This window comes from Marmota monax, unplaced genomic scaffold, assembly GCF_021218885.2.
Source record: "Marmota monax isolate L192 unplaced genomic scaffold, Marmota_monax_Labrador192_F-V1.1 WCK01_AAM20220418_F8-fsc00010, whole genome shotgun sequence".
Taxonomy (NCBI): domain Eukaryota; kingdom Metazoa; phylum Chordata; class Mammalia; order Rodentia; family Sciuridae; genus Marmota; species Marmota monax.
The window spans coordinates 23,875,824-23,895,137 of record NW_026692321.1 but is presented as its reverse complement, the minus strand read 5'-3'; the positions used below and the strand labels follow the sequence as shown (position 1 = coordinate 23,895,137).

General features: G+C 38.6%; 1 protein-coding gene across 11 annotated transcripts in view; it reads right to left on the bottom strand.

The window, feature by feature from the left end:
* Nucleotides 1-10,445: 10,445 nt before the first annotated feature.
* Nucleotides 10,446-19,314, bottom strand: part of Birc6 (baculoviral IAP repeat containing 6) — a 218,668-nt gene continuing 209,799 nt past the window's right edge. For all 11 annotated transcript variants that reach the window (XM_046441601.2, XM_046441604.2, XM_046441603.2 and 8 more), the window contains 3 exons: nt 17,267-17,455; nt 13,858-13,992; nt 10,446-11,608 (listed from right to left, as the gene is read on the bottom strand). In XM_046441601.2, the coding sequence (XP_046297557.1) occupies nt 11,429-11,608; nt 13,858-13,992; nt 17,267-17,455 (504 nt within the window). In that variant the 3' untranslated portion in view covers nt 10,446-11,428. The remainder of the gene's footprint in view (nt 11,609-13,857; nt 13,993-17,266; nt 17,456-19,314) is intronic.

Sequence of the window (19,314 nt, the reverse complement as noted above, 5' to 3'; positions counted from 1 at the left end):
GTTTTATAGCTGCTGTCCAAATCTCTACCACTTCCATGCAGTCACTGTCCTGACAGATGATTCAGCAAATGACTCAAAACAAAACCAGGATAATCATGCTGGTCAACACATACACCAAAAATCAGCTCTCACAGGCAAACCCTCACTGTCGGAGGATCATCACGGTGGTTAAAACCTGGACCATCCTCGACACTATTTCCTGCAGATGTGGCTGAATGAAGACCAATGTGAGGGACTTAATATTGAAAACTTCCCATAAGCTTGGGGAAAAGACTGATGTTCTGAAGCCATGGTGATAAACAGTGACTAGAACTAGTTATAGACCTGTTCAGTCATTGAATAACTTGCTGGAAGTAAACATATTTTTGCAAGTCAACCAACCATGGCCTCATTCTTGTTTATGAAAGTCAGGGATAGATTCACTCAGCTGAAAAGGCTCTGAATATCACCCCGTCCACAATGGCTTCGCATTTTATAGATGATGTCAAATGCTTAGGCCTCTACGTTTACCAGTACTTACTCTGAAAGCCTTGCCTAGATTAGTGCTCCCTGTGCTAGAAGAGACTGAGATAGACCTACATAACTTTCCCTTCCTACAATATGCAATAAATTCAGCTTTTTTTTTCCTTTCAGGTATTGAATAGGGTCTTATCATTCTTGGACAATATATCACACCATATCAGACTGGACATTTGTGATGAGGCACTCTGTGATGGGTCAATCATCTCTACTGGCACTGTGTAGAGATGGGGTTTGATATACTCATGAGGCCCCACAAAGAGGACTGCAGTATGTGAGAAAGTTTTAGGAGAGTGTTTCTAGGCTTCATGCCTCTTTGCAGCCCGAAGAGAAGGAATGCTTTTATTCCCTTAGACACTAACAGCAGACATAGACAGAAGAGGGTACTATTGTTTGAGAGGAAGCTGAGTGGTGTCAACACAAAAGGTAAAAGAAAAGTCCAGGTAATAAGATCCAGCTGTGGCTGACCTTGCTCCAGCAGTGTGTCAGCTATGAGTTAGTTCTTTTCATCCAATGTGTTATTTAATACTATAATTCCGAGGCTGCTCATTGTATTATCTCATTTTAGAAGCAAAGAGAGTAAGACTTCTGGTAAATAAGTGAATAAATGACACAGGTGGAAATCAAACAAGTCAGTAAGACTTCTGTACCAGGGTTTCTCAAAGTTCAGAGACCACTAGAATCAGAATTATTATGAGCCATGCATGGTGGTCAGGCTGAAGTAGAATTTCTTATTTTAAAAAATGTATTTCTTAGTTGTAGTTGAACACAATACCTTTATTTTATTTATTTTTATGTAGTGCTGAATATTGAACCCAAGGCCTTTCACGTGCTAGGCGAGCGCGCTACCGCTGAGCCACAATTGCAGCCCTGAAGTAGAATTTTTTAAACCAAGAAGTTTTAAGCCAGACTGGGTAACCTAGGGATTCTCCTAACCCCCCAAAATAAGAATTACCCGTGGAACTCATTAAAATACACATTCTTAGGCCTTCTCTTGTTCTAATAAAACAGACTATTTGTTCATCCCATAGTAGGAGTTTGGGAAGTATAAGTGTCCACCATATGCCTAGGTAAGTGGCAGGAATGTCTACTCCTAGCAGGTTTGTCCCCCCTCCACGTGGTCTATTGAATGGTTGGGCAAAGACACTGCAGTTCCATGTTTTTGATTGCTCTGGGCATTTGTGCAAAGTAACCCATTAATATCACCACAAATTCTTCCAACGTGGTTAATGTCCTAATGTGTGTGTAAATGAAATATGAAGTCACTATGATGTCAATTCAGTTTGTACCAGGACCTGACTAAAACTGTCACAGAAAGATGAATAGCATGTCAGTGTAATTAAAAAAGACTTCTGCTTTTTAAAAAAATTGTATTTGATGATACCCTTCCTATCTACCTTCCCATTAAATAGAAAGTAATCTATTTTCCCAATTTATTAGAAATCAGCTATGAGGGATAATTTAGGACAGGTGAAAAAGACATGTTCCCTTGCCTATCAATATTCAGACAAATGCATAGCTCACATATTTTTCCTAAGTAAGACTGAATTCATGAGTGTTGGACCAGAGGGGGCTTTTTTTCCTTTTATTTCAATACCAGGGATTGAACCCAGGGTTGCTTTCCTACTAAGCATAAAGATTTATATTCCCTAAAAAAAAAAAAAAGTGCCTTATTAGGCTTTGTTAGGCCTTGTTATGGGGACAATTTCTCAGGTCTTCCACCTCTTGGTAAACAATTATTAATTTCTGTAATTTTCATGATAATCATGGACAGGTTACAGATGCTACAACTGCTATTTTGTATTAATCTTACTTCAGCACTCATGTCTTTTTGTTTCTCTCATAGAAGTGCCCACCCCAGGTGACTTTACATCCTGTTCTTCCTGAGCCAGATTTTTACCAGGGACTCCTTGACCCACTCAGTTTCTAAAAAGGGACTCCAAACTGCTTGCCCACTGCACATCGCCCCCCTTTGAGCTGGAAATAGCAAGAACCGTCCTCGCCCTTTTCCCTTATGGTAATAGGAGGTCCCTAATATTAGAGAAAAAATTACGGTCAATATAGATGTTCGCCAATATGTCTAGCTCAGAAAGATGTACCTGGGAAACTACTCCCAAGATTACACTGGGTGATCTCCCAGAAAGAGACACTTGCTTCCACAACCCAACTTATAAGTGGAACAACTCCCCATTCACCAAAAATTGTGCTTCCCGGGTCCCACTTTGAACTCCTAGACTAAATCTCCAAACTGTCAATAACTCTGAACTATGAAACTTACCATTTTGATGGAGTAAAAGGAAAAGAACACCTGGACTTACTAAAAGGCCAGGCCCCACTGATTTATCAACATAGACTGGCTACCCCCATTTTAGTTCCCCTCCTGGCTGGATCTACTGCTTTGGGAACTACAACTCTTATCACAGGCTCTAAAAATTTTAAGTCCCTCAGCCGTCAAATAGATATAAATTTAAACTTCAGGCATTTGGTTCCAAAACCTATTCTCATGGTCCCTTTGGTTGACTACCATCATTTTAGCCATAGTTGGGTCCCTAGTATTTCTCCTGATTGGGATTACTGTACGACCCTGCCTCTTAAAAACCCTCCTAAACCATATACACAAAAATATAGGTCAGACTTATGGTCTTGCGAGTCCAGTATGGTCCCTTAGACACAGAAGGACGAAAAAGAAACTGAGGCCTAATGATGTGCAAGATTGACATCAAACCTACTAAAACCAGTGGGGAATGTGGTAGTAGAAGCAAATGTGACTCCATTTTGTTTTATGACTTCATCCTGTAAAACAACCATGCCAAGTAGAAGAGTCATGACTGGGGCAAGATGTTCTTTTCCTTTTGCTATAGAAAACTTTAAGAACACGGAACTACCTGATGGGGTATTGTAAGGAGTGCCCTTGCAATTGTTTGGGGCTGATCAGGGGAACAGCTTTATGTTCTGGTCAGCCGCCACCGGTCTGCTTCAATAAAGGCTTGATTTGATTATATGTGAGTGGTCTGGAAGTCAGTTTATGAAACCCTGGGATGAAGCTTTAACTATAACAGTAGCAATTACTAGGCTGGCTGTTAGAGGTTTCTCCTTTGAGGCAGAAGAGATTACTTTCTTTCCCTTTTCTTTTCCCTCCTTCCCTTACCTGCTCCTAGCAGTACCCCCCCCCCCCGCCCCAAGGTCTATCTGTTTTCCTTCCCCTTCTTTCTCTGGTGGTAGTGGTGGTGGGGTACTGGGGGCTGAACTGGAGGGTGCTTTACCACTGAGCTGCATCTCCAGCCCTTTTTTACTTTTTTGAGACAGGATCTCGCTAAATTGCCGAGGCTGGCCTTAAATTTGTGATACCCAGCCTTCCAGTAGCTGGGTTACTGGCCAGAGCCAAGGTGCCTGCATGATTATACTGTAAAGTTAGGAGCCCTGGGGCTGGGGATGTGGCTCAAGTGGTAGCACGCTCGCCTGGCATGCGTGCGGCCCGGGTTCGATCCTTAGCATCACATACAAACAAAGATGTTGTGTCCACTGAAAACTAAAAAATAAATAAAAAACAAAAAAGTTAAGAGCCCAGTTACCTAGGGCTAGGAATTCTCTAGAGCTGGGTGAAGTATTCTCAGGGAATTGCCCTTCCTTGGCTCAAAGACCAAGGCAATCCCTTCAGATCTGAGATAATCTCAGAGAGAACTTGCTGGTGACTGGAAGGTTCTCAAACTAACAATCTAAATGATTAATTTTAATGGACTCTTCTCTTTTATTAGACTGAGGACATCCTAAGGGTAGGGTCAGCCTAATGATATTTTATTCCCATTCCCTGTGCATTGCAGGATAGGAAGAAAGTGCTAGAATGTCTGATCAAATTAACATCATAACAAATTAAGATGTTCCTTCCTTGGTAAAGAGGCTTTTGCAAATTACACTTAGGAGTGGATGAGCTTGAGGACTTCCTGAGCTTGCCCTTGCTCAATGCCTTTGGGGAGATTTACCTTGGTCCCTGGGTCTAAAGGGGAGAAGTGCTTGCTTCACTGGCGAGTAGCAGCAGCTGATTCTCAGAGATGGATGGGCAGGTGGGTTTTTACCCATACCTAGCCTCTACCTCAGGTGTGATGGGTCTAGGCTTGAAAAATACACCCCTTCCTGTTTTGTGAATTTGTAAAGAAATAAACAACAGGACAAATATTAGAAAATGGGTCAGGCTTAGGAAATCTCATACCTGGGCGGCTAGAGAATATAACAAAGACAGCAGCTCCCAGGAAAAGGATACCACCTCTAGCTGGTTCCTCTAAAAATGGAAAACATTCTAGAGGAGGAAGGCGCTCTGTGGCTGGGTTTGCTGACTTTGCAATTGTAATGCCAGATTCCTGGGCCTCCAATAGACCTCCAGGACCCGATTCCAATGCAATCGTACAAGAGTCTTTATTGCAAACTTGGACTCACAACCATTCCTGACGCAGCGGTCCCAGGGAGTGAGTCCTGGTCCTTTGTTCAGTGAGATTTTATAGGTTTCGGGGGAAACTCTATGTGTCACAACATCATACAGCAAATCATTCCACACCTCGGGAAAATCAAACAACTCTTAACATTGATTAGCACATTCACTGGCGGGAACAAATTGGGTAGGGGTGATTGGTTACTACAAGAGGGGGATTCCTTTGAACTGATTGGTTTAAGCCACGAGGGGAGTACAGCTGAACTACATGGCTTCCCAACATGTTATCAACCACCATAAGCTACTGGGGGGTCATCTGGCATCCCAGGTATTTTCCCTGTCTCATGCTGATTGGTGGTTGCTAGGGGGTTGCTATGGCTCCTCACCTAGCCTGACTGAGTCAGGGACACCTGGCTCCACAGATCTCTCCTGATATTTGCAGACAAACTACTCAGCAGGGTGGCTATGTGCCTAGGAGTGCTCTGTGGGTTTTTCCAAGGACAAGGGTCACGCCCCCTTCCTTGGACAGGCTTTGCTCTGAGGTAGAGGCTGGTTTCTCAAAAATGGAGTCACATCAGTTTCTCACAGTTAGCAAGGTAAAAAAGAGTAAGGGATAAACCAAGGAACAAAACCCACCTGAAGAAAGGATAGGGAAAGCAACAGCCAGCGATGGGGTGAGGGAAATTCATGGCTACCCTTGTGACCTTGGAGGTGCCCAGGGAGGTGGGGAGATCCTGGGGACCTAACGGGGCGTAGATGATTTAACTTGTGGCTGTCTCCAGACTAGGGCAGTCTGCCTCTGACATGGCCTTGCTGGGCATCCCTCTCTGGAGAAATGACAAGTGAATGAAGCACACTTTAAATGGTAGCATGAAGCATAGGAAAATAAAACTGGCGAACCTGAGGGGGGGGGCACAGATGAAGGAACAAAGAAAAGCAAGATTTTGGTGGAGGCCCATGGGAGCACTACATAGTCACACCCCAGGCTAGGCAGGGAATGGGCCAGAGGATGCCTCTTCTACCCAGGAAATGGACAGGTTCAGAGGACTTGAGTCAGTTCCTTAGCTTGAAGCATTAGGAAGCACTAGAAGGTGCTAGAAACTGGGCAAATTTTAAGGAGGAAAGAGAAGGCTAGTGGGAGTTTCCTTTCAACAAGGCTCACACTTTCCACCACAAGTAGCCTCTGCATTCTTACTGACAAGATGGGCTCTGAGGGGTGGGAACTGGGATGTGTTCAAGCTTGTCCCAGGTCAGCTTCAGACAGGCCTATGTCAATGCCCACATCAATCCCAGCTAGCAGTCTTTAGTCTTTGCATAGGGAAGCTCTTTTATTTATTTATTTTTAGTATGGGGTGGGGGGGGGGGATTGAACCCAGCTTAACCACTAAACTACATTCCCCCAGCCCTTTTTTATATTTTATTTTGAGACAGGGTCTCCCTAAATTGCTTATGGCCTCACTAAGTTGCTGAGATTACAGGCATGCACCACCTCCCCTGGCTCATTTCAGACGTCTATGAGAAGAGCTAAGCAAAAATGAAGGCCATCTAGGCAAAATACATACAAGCATGACAAAAATTAACATTTTACTATTCAAGTAGCTCATATATATTAAAACCTAAGACAAGTGGGAAAAGCAACCTCAACAATTCAACAAAATCCTGTCTCAAAATAAAAAGGGAAAAGGTATAAAGTGATAATTGACAGTAGTAGAAATCCAAATAGCTAACAAATAAACACTGTTGAAAGATTATATAACATTTGATAATAAAAAAAAGTCTGAACAAAAAATTATCATATCCAATGCTGGCCAAGATGCAGTAACACTGATATCGGAAACATAAATCACTATGACTCCCTGCAAAGCAATTAGTCATTATATTAAAAAAAAAATTAGGGGGGTGGGTACCAGGGACTGAACTCAGGGGCACTCAACCATTGAGCCACATCCCATGCCCTTTTGCCTTTCATTTAGAGACAGGGTCTCACTGAGTTGCTTTGCACCTCACTTTTGCTGAGGCTGGCTTTGAATTTGGGATCCTCCTGCCTCAGCCTCCTGAGCTGCAGGGATTACAGGTGGGTGCCTGGCTATCAAAAAATTTTACCTACCAGTTCTATGTAAAGGATTTATCAAAAGGAAATAATTAAAGATATAGACCATGTTCACCATAGCATTATTTATAATTAGAAAAATAGAAACAACTTAAAATGTCCAACAATAAGGAACTGGTTAAGTACATCCATATTATGCAGACATTAATTTCTTTATGATAAAATGTGCATAATATAGTTTTAAAAATCAAAATATATACACCAGTTACTTAAAAAAGTATAGAAAAAGACTAGAAGATATTAAGAACAATTTCACATTTTATATTTTTCCCCATTTCCATGAGTTGCACATTAGTTTATCCACAATGAGAAGAAGTCTGATATCAAAGCTAGATGAACCTAAGGCCCTGCCATGCTCTATCTTCCCCATGACTGAAGTACCAATGTAGCAGTTTGGGTCGGGCTCCTCATTCCAGTCTTCTTTAGCTGCCTGCTCCTAGCTCCAATTCTACTCAGCTCCCCCAACATCTGCAACTGGATCTGTTCCTGTGACTCGACTGATCCAGTGGGCATGTCTGTTTTCCATCTGGAGTCTTTCAGATTAACCAATCTCTTCCAAGAGCAATCTCTTCAGCAAACTGATAGTATTTCAACACCACCTATAGGTTTAAGTATATAGTAGAGTATTAACTTTCAATTTTGGCAAAGTATATAGTATGGTGAAACACTGCAATGGTAGGAATTTATCTCAATAATTATCTTTAAGTAATAAATGACCAGTTGGTAACACCTGACTAGGACCCAAACCACATTTGAGCTGTTAGCACAGTGCTACTCAAATCATGGTTCATGGGCTGCTGAGGAAGGTAACATTGCAGCAAAAGCCTTATTGTGTTTAACAAAGTGTCTGTCTCTAAAGGAAGCAGGAGTGGGGAGACTAACCGAAAGCTATAGCCCTTCACCACAGATAGTATGAAGGATACCAACTACAGTATCTCACCTCACATCACATAAACCAACTTAGAAGATATTGAAGACAAAAATGTTCACAGTATTTCCTGTATTTGTCTGGCTTTGGAGATTTTAGTCTTTTTTTTTTTTTTTTTTTAGTTTAGATGCAACACCTTTATTTATTTATTTATATTTATGTGGTGCTGAGGATCAAATCTAGGGCCTCGCACCTGCAAGGTGAGCACTCTACCACTAGAGTCACAACCCCAGCCCCAGGAGATTTTAGTCTGTTAGAAAGATATTTCAGCAGTTAAATTTCTCTTTGGGGTTGGGAGTATAGCTCAATGGCAGAACACTTACCCAGCATGTGCAAGGCACTGGGTTCAATCCTCAGTACTGCAGAGGGACGTGGGATGACATCTCTTTTAGATAACTTTTTTTGAAGAGACCTGCTTTATTGGTTTCCACATTTCTTCATTCTCTGCATGTGCTCTTGCACCCAGGTCACCCTTCTCCCAGGACCTCACATTCACCTCACACTAGCTTCTTACCTTGGGAACGTGAAATGAGGAATCCTCAAATCAATATATAATTTCCCCAAGCTGTCAAATGTCTATTCCACTCCAGAAGAGCCGGCCAAACCATTTGGCAATTCCCTCCTAATACATGATGCTGCTAACTTAACTCTCCTTTTTTTCTCATGTCGGGATAACTTCTTTATCCTCATCCTTCAAGACTTGTGATATCTTCCTTTAGAAAGCTTCTCTTGACCATATCACCTTGGTGCCCATCAATATTTTTCCTAAGGTAAATACCCTTCCTCTATGCTCCCAAGTTATCCTGCAAATAACTCTGAAAGAGAACTTACAAACTGCACAGATATTATGCTTTCATGTCAGTTATTCATTCAATTGCAGGAACCTGCACCTAGTACAAGATGAGTGTTCAAATGTTCATTGATTCCCTGTAGGCTCAGGAGGCTGAGACAGGAGGATGACAAGTTTGAGGCCAGCCTCAGCAACTTAGTGAGACCCAAACAACTTAGTGAGAGCCTGTCGTCTTATATTTTATTATTATTTTTTGGTGGTGCTGAGGATTGAAGCCAGGGAACCTGTGCATGTGAGGTAAGCACTCTACCAACTGAGCTATGTCCCCAACCCTCATCTTATATTTTAAAAAGGGGCTGGGGATATGGCGCAGTGGTGAAGCACCCTTGGGTACAATCCCCACTATTTTTTTTAATTTGTTTTAATTAGCTACACATGACAGTACAATGATCTTGACATATCATACATTTGAATCAGATGGGTCTAGTATTTTCTTTAAGTATTTTTATTAGTTGTTGATGAACTTTTTTATTTTATTTGTTTATGTGGTGCTGAGAATCGAACCCAGTGCTTCACACATGCTAGGCAAGTGCTCTATCAATGAGCCACAATCCCAAATATTTTTTTTTTAAATATTTTATCTCTTTTATTTTTATGTGGTGCTAAGGATAGAACCCAGGGCCTCGCACATGCTAGGCAAGCACTCTACCGCTGAGCCACAATCTCAGCCCTATCAATCCCCATATATATATATATATATATATATATATATAAAAAACCCAGATGGGACCATTATATTATCATTTCAATTTTTCAGTCTTGGTTTTAAAAATATAGATTAGATCGGAGAGCACAGATATTGTTACTTTCATTCTATAAAGCTTTCTAATGTCCAATGAGGACTGGTGGAGAGACTGACCTAACCACAAATTTGAATGAGGTTTTAAAATCCACAATTGGACACAAATAATACACTTGACAGTTTTATCTTTCAGACCCAATGGAACCCTGACAGAACAAAACCAACCAAACAACTACAACATATAACACGGAGAGGGAGCTGGGGATGTGGCTCAATAGGTACAGTACTTGCTTAGCAATGTGCAAAGGTCCGAGTTCAATTCTGAGCACCACAAAACAAACAAACAAACAATAAATAAATAATACGGAGGATTGATGGCTGTCCTTTTACTTACTGCTGGCAATTTTACGCTTAGATTTTAGCTAGCATGTCTGTGGCTAACATACAGTTTTTTCTTGTCGTAAGTTGACTGTCACTGTTCTGTCATTCTTGGTGTAGTTCACCACCTACCAGACCTTAACACTGTTTTGTTTTAGAATCTTTGATTTCCTGGCCACATTGTTTAACTCCTTTATCAAAGTGTGAAGACCTCTGTGCCGTGTTCCCAAGAGTTTTTCATGTCCCCTGGTTCCCCTTTTTCTTCAGAGAGGAACTCACTGTTCCAGATACACCATCTCCTGCTCAGTTGCAGATTCAAGGCTCCCACACACCACTTTATTTTATATACATACTGTCAGGAGTCACCTCAGCTTTCCTTTATGGTGACTATCTTGGAAAAACACCCTTTGTCCCCCCATGCTTAAGCCTTGAAAAGGCCAATTCTTTGTAGAAACAGCATTCCACACCATGGCAAACCATTTTAGAAACAAGACATACTAATTCACCTAAGTCTTTATTTATTTGGCTCTAGGAAGAATTTGCATGAAAATGAGCCTATATGGCAGGTACAGAATGTACTGTAACAGCACCAGAGAGGGACAGCCTCTCTCCTCTACAGAGCCTTGATGTTAATACATACATGTGACTTAGCAATAAAACCAGATAGTCCAGGAAAAAAGGAGCCCTTTAGGAAAAAAAAAATCAGTTTAGAGTGACTTTTCCAATTGACCATTCCTTTTCATATATTTAAAAATTCAAATAATGGATACATTTGGAGGCCCAAATCTTGGCATAGAATAAAATCATGTTCATTTATTTTTTTCAGCATCTTAGAATTAGGAGGCATAAAATTAAATACGTTGAATGTAATAAATTCATCCATACAAGTGCAAGTCTCCAGCTATAATGCATTTTATGGCAGATTTATTATTTAAAAAATGTACCAGTAAATCAAAAAAGAGGGAGTATGTCCATTTAACTTTTATTGAAGTGTAGGTAGGAGGTCTTCAGAAATCAAATATGAGCATGAAGATATGGCCAAACATAAAATCTATCAAATTCAGTGAAAAGTTGCTGACTTTAAATAGTAGTTGTAAGAATGACCAATATATATTCTTTGTTAACAATCCCTCACTCTACAGTAAAAAAAAAAAATAAAATAAAATAAACATTCAGTAAACATTCTTTTCTAAGGTAGTTTCCCTTATATATCAGTGATTTATCCATTTCTTTGTATACACAAATTTGTTGAACATACCAATCAGTGGTTCTCACAATTGAAAAATAAAAGCACAAAAAGTTTACACTCTTGTACAGGTAAATAAAAGATCACCTTGAATTAAACTGGATCTCCTTAAGGGCATAGTACAGTTTAAGTCTCATTACCTATTACATAATTAGTTTCTTACATACAAATATTGACATATTTGGCTTGTGCTTCGAAGCCTTTGTTTCTATAAAATCCATGTCAATGCAGCTCATAGCTGGAAGTCGCTCGACAGGTCTCTGCTGCTGCTGGCTTTGACCTGGTCATGTGTTAGTGCATCCTCCACACCTGCCGTGGCCCTGCACACCTCGGAGGCATCAGCAATGTCAGGGTCCAAGCCTTCAGGACAGGGAAGTTTTAGCAGCTCTTCACGAAGTTGAGCAGTATGACGCTAAATGAGAGAAAATTGCTAACATTACAACAGTAAACTCTAGGATTCACCAAGGAAGGAATGGGTTTAAACAAACTCCAAAGCATCAGGCTTATAATTATTTGCTGAGTGTTTCCTTATGCTAGCCACTGTTACAGGCACTTTATACAACAAGCAATAAAAAAAAAAAAACAAAAAAAAACAGCAAGAGTCCCCAAACTCCAAATAAATATAGTTGCTGATAAGTCCTCAGTAACGTGCCCACAGACACAACCAGGTCATAAACCTTGTCAGATACAGCATTACTGATGACTTACAAGTCGTCATTAATTCAATACAGATATTTTAAAAAACTAAAGATGGTAACCCCTTGACTTATCATATATGCTGTTTCTACTTAAATGTATTTTGAGAGAAAGACAAAAGAATAAAGCAAGCACTCTACCTAGACTAAGCCACAACCCAAGCCCTTAGAAATAGTTTTATCATTAGAATTTTTTAAAATTTGAGCAAATGAAAAAGAACATTAAGAGAATAAATAACTATCTATTATTCCATACTGACATTTACAGAAATATGTAAACATTAGGAGAGTGGGTAGTTGTCTACAAACCTAAAGTGTTGCTTTATAACTTCTGATGGGAGAGAAATGACATTATGTAATCATACCAAGGTCTTTGAAAATTAGTTTTATCAATAACCGACTCTGAAAATTAATCAACAGGTAAAGAACAATGTTTATGTCTGAGATGCTGTGTAAAACACTGACAATATAAAGGCTATGGGACAAGTGTAGTCATGCCCACCTATAACCCAGCTACCCAGGAGGCCGAGGCAGGAGGATTGCAAATTTGAGGCCAGCCTGGGCAACTTAGTGAGATCTTTATCTTGAATTAAAAAAAATGCAAAGGGCGGGAAGGTGCCCAGTGGTAGGGTGTCCTTGGGTTCATGTACAGACAGACTGATGGATGAATGGGCGTGGGAAAGAAAGGGAGAAGGAGAGAGAGAGAAAGGCAGGCAAGCGGGGAATAAGCACAATAAGACATAATCTCTGAGCCTGGAGAGATTAAATTCTGATTGAAGGTATAAGACAGAAACAGGGTAAGACAACTGCTCTAACCCTAACCTCACTAATTAAGGGGGAAAAAATGATGGCAAAAAGCATTAATTGTTCCTGTTTGATAATGAAAGAAGATATGAGCAAAACAGAACTAGCTTAGGGGGATGCAAGTCAAAACCTAAAGCTCTTAAGAATGGAATATTTTAACATATACAAAGTAGGCAGAATAGCAAAATAAACTCCCATGTATCCACCACCTAGCCTCAGTTATCAGGTCATGGCCAGTCTTGTTTCATTTATATTTCCACCACTTTCTTCTCATTTTGTTTTGAAGCAAATCCCAGACATCATTGTTTACTTGTTTTAAATGAAGACAGTTTTAGAATTAGAAGAAGTCAAAAAATTGAAGGTAGAGAGAGGGAAGATAACTGGTAGAGGATAAAAGATTCAGGTGAGTAAAAATAGATTATTTGCAAGCAGGAAAGGTGGCATTTAAAAGGAATGATCCCTATGCATGGGGAAAAAAAAAGTCTAAGAAACCATCACATTTTACATTTCCATTCTGTGAATACCCAAGGTGAAAACAATTGTTTCTCCCTGAAAATAGGTTTGTATCATAGCCACTGACACCAATCAGCCATCAGAGGTTCTACAACTCACATCTCCCTCATTATTCCAAGTAATACAATTCTAGAAGGTAAGATGCAAAGGTAAAGGCTAAAGGAATAAAAGAAGTCATTCAGGCAGCCAACTTGTTATAGTCATTTTTTTAAGAATTCCACTAAACTGTTGGCCTAGTCCCTGAACCCATTTTTAATTTTAGGAAATGCCAATCCATTGTGAAAAGAAACATTATCTTTACCATAGACTTTTGGGTAGTACTCTAGTGTTATGAACTTAACATTAATAAACTTTGTTTCTTTTCTTTTTCTTTGGTACCAGGGATTGAACCCAAGGGCGCTTAACCACTGAGCCACATCCCTGGCCCTTTTGCTTGGGGTCCTGCTAAACTGCTAAAGCTGGCTTTGAACTCTCGATCCCCCTGCTTCAGTCTCCTGAGATTACAGGCAGTGCCACCATGCCCAACCTAAACTTACTTTCTTTGGTGCCTTCCTTTTCTTTACCTCCTGGTGGGCACTGCTCAGTCAGTGCACATACAACTCTTCTTTCCAAACCATCACCAAGGCTCATGTTAGGCAAGCGTACTGACCTTGAGAGCTGCTGCATGATGAGACATGGTCCTGCCCACCCGCTTGTCACTGCTGTACTGCTGGATATCTGCAATCCACTCTTCACACTGTGCCATGATCTCAACTCTCTTCAAGTAAAAATGTTTGTGTATAACCTTGGTGAGGGAGGGAAGCAATAGAACAGAATGCATTTATCATCAGAATTTTAAAATGAAGTATGTAGACATTTTTTTAAAATGACATTTTAGATTTCATTGCAATTTTCTTTTGTCCATAAAACTTAATTCCATGAACTATACATCATTAGCAGGAATTCTTCCCTAATACCAAATGAAATGTGCTGAAATACCCAAATCTGCATCAGAAGAAAACGTCCAATCCCACACAGACACTCCAATAATCCTTTCCAGACAGCACAAGATACATGTGATGTAATATATTCAAAAGGTGAATGTAAGTAAATAACCAGGGGAAAGGGATTTCCAAAGTACTGCCAAGACAAAAATTTTTATCTTTAAAGGAGAACTCAAGAAAAGACAGGTGTGTTAACATACTCCTGTAATCCCAGAAACTCAGGAGGCTGAGGCAGGAGGATCACAAGTTTAAGGCTCACCTTGGCAATTTAATGAGACCAAGTCTTAAAAACAAAACAAAACAAACAAACAAAAAAAACTAGGGATTTTGCTCAGTGATAAAAGCGACCGACTCAATCTCTAGTACCAAAAAAGAAAAAGGAGGAAAAAAAAGAATAGCTATTTAAAATATTCTCAATGTCAAGGGAATTCATAGAGAAATCAAAATGAAGCTCTGTACATGGCACAATTCTTAATCTTTGGATTTTGTCTTCTGGTTAACTATGGACACATTTTACTTTAATGAAGTTCAACTTCCTTGTAGTAACTGTGGCTTACATTTGGAATTTAAAAAAAAAAAGCCAAATTTGAAAATTTTTGTCTATCCCTGGGGCTGGGGATGTGGCTCAAGTGGTAGCGCGCTCGCCTAGCGTGCGTGAGGCACTAGGTTTGATTCTTAGCACCACATAAATGTGAAATAAAGATACTGTGTCCACCTAAAACTAAAGAAATATTTTAAAAAGAAAAGAAAAAGTGTCTATTCCTGACAAATTTAAATTTAAAAACTAGACACCCCAACTTGGAAGTATTATTCTCTATTCTGGTTGAGGTCCTACATTGTGCAATGAGCTTCTCTGGCCTAAAGAAAGGGGGATAATACCTATATAGGAAAAATTATTATGAAGACTGAATATAGCCATAAAAGACCAAGGAGACTTTTATTGTATTTAACTATTTTTTTAAATATATTTTTTTTTAGTTGTACATGGACATGATGCCTATATTTTATTTATTTATTTATTTATTTATCTATCTATCTATCTATTTATTTATTTTTAATGTGGTGATGAGGACTGAATCCAGTGCCTCACATGTGTGAGACAGGGAGCTCTACCACTGAGCCACAACCCCAGTGTTTAACTGTTTTTGAGACTGATCATTATGGGGACTAAAAAATGAGTTAAGACAGCTTGATATGAGAAACCCTAATCGTGGGACGAAATGGGAGATGAGTGCAACAGAAAAAGGTACTTTAAAAGACACAAACAAAAACAATTAAACAACAAAACAACAACAAAAACCCAGAGGAGTTAAAAGAGAAACGAATCACATTTTATTAAGAAAATTCATTAATGTAGGATTGGTTCTAATGAATCAGAAGGGTAATTACACTTATTTGCTTTTTTATAAGTCATTCTCCTACTGAGTCTCCTATATTTATTCTCGGGAAGAAAATTTTTATGTAAAAACCAGTAAGATATAATTAAATACAATTTTTATTTTTTATTTTAGTTGTCAATAGACTTTATTTATTTATAGGCAGTGCTGAGAATCAAACCCAATGCCTCACACATGCTAGGCAAGTACTCTACCATTGAGCCACAACCCCAGCCTGACTAAATATTTTTAATATATTTAAAAACAGAAGTTTAAAACTCACAGAAAAATGCAAAAACCACTGTGTACATCTGAATACATTTTTATTTCAGTGCACACACCAAACTAACCTCTACCCAAAGATAATAAATAGAATCTTACCACACACAAAAGAAGCTCCCCATGTGCTTCCTCTCACCACTAATCTTCATCCAAAGGAATATACTGTCCAAACTTACCTTTTTGATTTTTCTGCAGGGCTGGAGAATCAAATCCAGGGCCATGTACTTGTTAGCACATTACCACACAACTATACCCCAGCTCCTATTCTGACTTCCTTAAGCCTAAGTTACTTTGCTCATTTTTGAACTTTATGTAAGTGAAATCATTTATAGAGGAAACGAATGATGAATCATGATTCAGTTTTATATACTGAAGTTAGGGATGGAGATGTGGCTTAGTGGTAGAGTGCTTGCCCAACATGTGAGGCCCTTGGTTTGATTCCCCCCCACCACCACTCCAAAAAATTAAACATTGATTTTCTTCCTCTATATTGTTCAATTTCTGGTCAGTCTCAGAAACTGATGATGAAGGGAAACAATTTTAAGAAAGAAAACTGTTTTGGGAGACAAATAAGAAAATAAAAAGAACTAGGGATGTACTTCAGTGGTAAAGTGCCCCTGGGTACAATCCCCAGTACCATAAAAACAAGATCTAGTATGCTTTTGACATATTAAGTGAAAAGCATTATCATGTTTAGGCAGACTATGGGGACAACTAGTCACAAGAAAAGAGCCCTGCCTTGGAAAATAGTGAAATAAAAGCACTTGAGAGAATCAACACAGCTTTTAGAAACTATTATATAACTTTGATAACTTTGTATTAAAGGGAACATCTTTTCCTTACTGTTTACATATATACGTTAGTGTGGAACATTTTAGTGACATGTGTAGAAAGTTTGCTAGCAGAACGGTAACCATTAAAAAAAAAAAATTAGGAATAAGGCGGGGGATGTTGCTCAACTGTAGAGTACTTGTCAAGCATGTGCAAGATTGTGGGTTCCATCCCCAGCATCACCCAAAAAAGGAAAACAAAAACTATCTTTAAATATTTCAAATATAGTCAGATGTCTTTTATGTGGTTTGATTTTTATTTTTAGGTACTAGGAACTGAACCCAGGGGTGTTTTACCACTAAGCTACATCCCCAGCTCTGTTCATTTTCAGACAGGCTAGCTAGCCTTGAACTTGTGATTCTCCTGCTTCAGTAGCCAGAAAAGTTGGAATTGAAGTGTGTGTCACTCCACCCAGCAGAATATATGTGGTTCTAAACTCTACCCATTCTTTAATATTACTGATAGTTTTAACTCTAAAAACTAAGAGTTAGTATACCACATACTCTACATTTAAAGGCAAGTAAAACTAACAAACCACATTCTCTAATGCCTTTAATAAAGTATTTCATTATTTTATTGAACATACCTCTTTAAAGCATGGTGAAGGGTTTCTGATTTGTTCTAGCATTGCCCATTTAACTGTTGCTTGTCGAATGTTTCCATCATATTCCCGAGAACTCTGTGTGCCACTGGGAGTGCCTCTAGATCGTTCATATCCTGGTTCATTAAAATAAGGCTCAGCAACTAATATAAGGGACTGGACAGACACCAGAACCTGAGGAATGAAGGAATGACGATGATAATACAAGAATAATAAGAGCCACAATGATAACATCTTCACTATCAGTAAACTGCTATCTTGCTAACACACAGCTAATTCCTAGTAGTATACTATTTTAGCTAATATAGCTATATGCCTAGTTAATATCTTTGAAGCCAGAGAAACATTAGATACCACTTGCCTGCTTCATAAATGAAAAAGGATTAAGAGCAGTTGCATTTTGATTGCATGATAACCAAAAAGTCATAAAAACATTATATAGACATCAACTAATAAAATGAGCATCTTGCCAGGCAGGATGGTACATGCCTTAATCCCAGTGGCTCCAGAGGCCAAGGCAGGAGGATTGTGAGTTCAAAGCCAGCTTCAGCAAAAGCAAGGTGCTAAGCAACTCAGTGAGATCCTGTTTCTAAATAAGGCCAAGGTCCAACTATAGGGGAAAAAATTTAATCTTTACAATGTGAGACAAAGATCTCATGATTTTGAAACTTTCTGTAACTATATATACCATTGAAATAAAGTGGTTTACTTTCCCCTAAATCAAATCTCACTCTTCTAAAATAGCAATCCAGGGCATAGTTATTAGTCCTGTCACTGCCCCTTTTAAATAATCTACTTCTTCTATTAATACAAATAGGCTATAATGCTCATTTTTCTATAAAAGCAGAGAAATATTCTAAATTAAGTATTTATCATAAATCTATAAAAAGATCACTATTTATTTATTTAAACTTATCCCTTTTGAGACAAATAAATTAAAATTTACTTCAGATTCATACCCTATTTGATAGGCTTCTAAAGGAAGTCTTCTAAAGGAAACATAAAGAATGGGTGTTTTGTGTACCAGAAAAAAAAAAAAATTACATTTGGGAAATTATGTTGATATAATTTGCTATTTGCTAAAGGAAAAAGAAATACAATGAATTATAAAGTTTGAAATTGATAACAATGAATATTTTCAGGCATATCACTAGGTGTCACAGAAGTCATTACCTTTTATGTATTTTTTAAACATGTTTTTGTAAGTAAATAAATGCATTTTTATTCATATCTTCTTTCACCTAGTGCAAAATAAGAACGCAGGAAAGGAATCTTTCAGGGTAGGCCAATCTTGGAAGGCTTATATGGGGATAACTTTCAGTTGACTTTCTTAAAAGAAATGCTAAACTGTAACTAGGAATTTAAAATATTATGTACCAACAATGACTGTTGCTGCTTTCTAAATGAACAAGGAATAAAGTTTATTCATTATCAGCATGCTTTTGTGTCTATCTCTTTGCTGGGATTCTGAACAACTGGGACAAATGGAACATTATGTAACATACTTATTATACATGCTCAAGAGACTTGTGGAAATTTAAAAAATTTAAGATTCTGAAATCTGTGTCAAAGGCTCTACAAAATAAGGCCTATAAGTCCCGCGTTTTATGAATTCCAGGATGGCACTTGTGAGCCTCAGATATCAAATTTTTATAAGATAATAGAACAAGATTAGACATGAAGAAATACATAATACCAGTATTGTATTAAATTCACAAATAAACCCTAAAAATGTGAACTGCAAGATAGGAGAAACCTACTTATATCATCTTGCTGCACTGTAGTGTATATTAAGAGCAACTTAGGGGTTTTTTTAAAGGCAATTTTGACAAACCTAAAATTCTGACTAATGCCCCAACTTCAGACTTTAAGCTCTAGATGAGATGAGATTCCACAATACTAACTGCTCACCTATCAGCTTTTTAATATTTATTTCCTATCATTCTATCATGTTTGGGTTAACTATGTTTATTCTTGGTCATGGAAAAAAAATTTCAAACATATATGCTTATTTTGTAAATGAAACTGTCAGA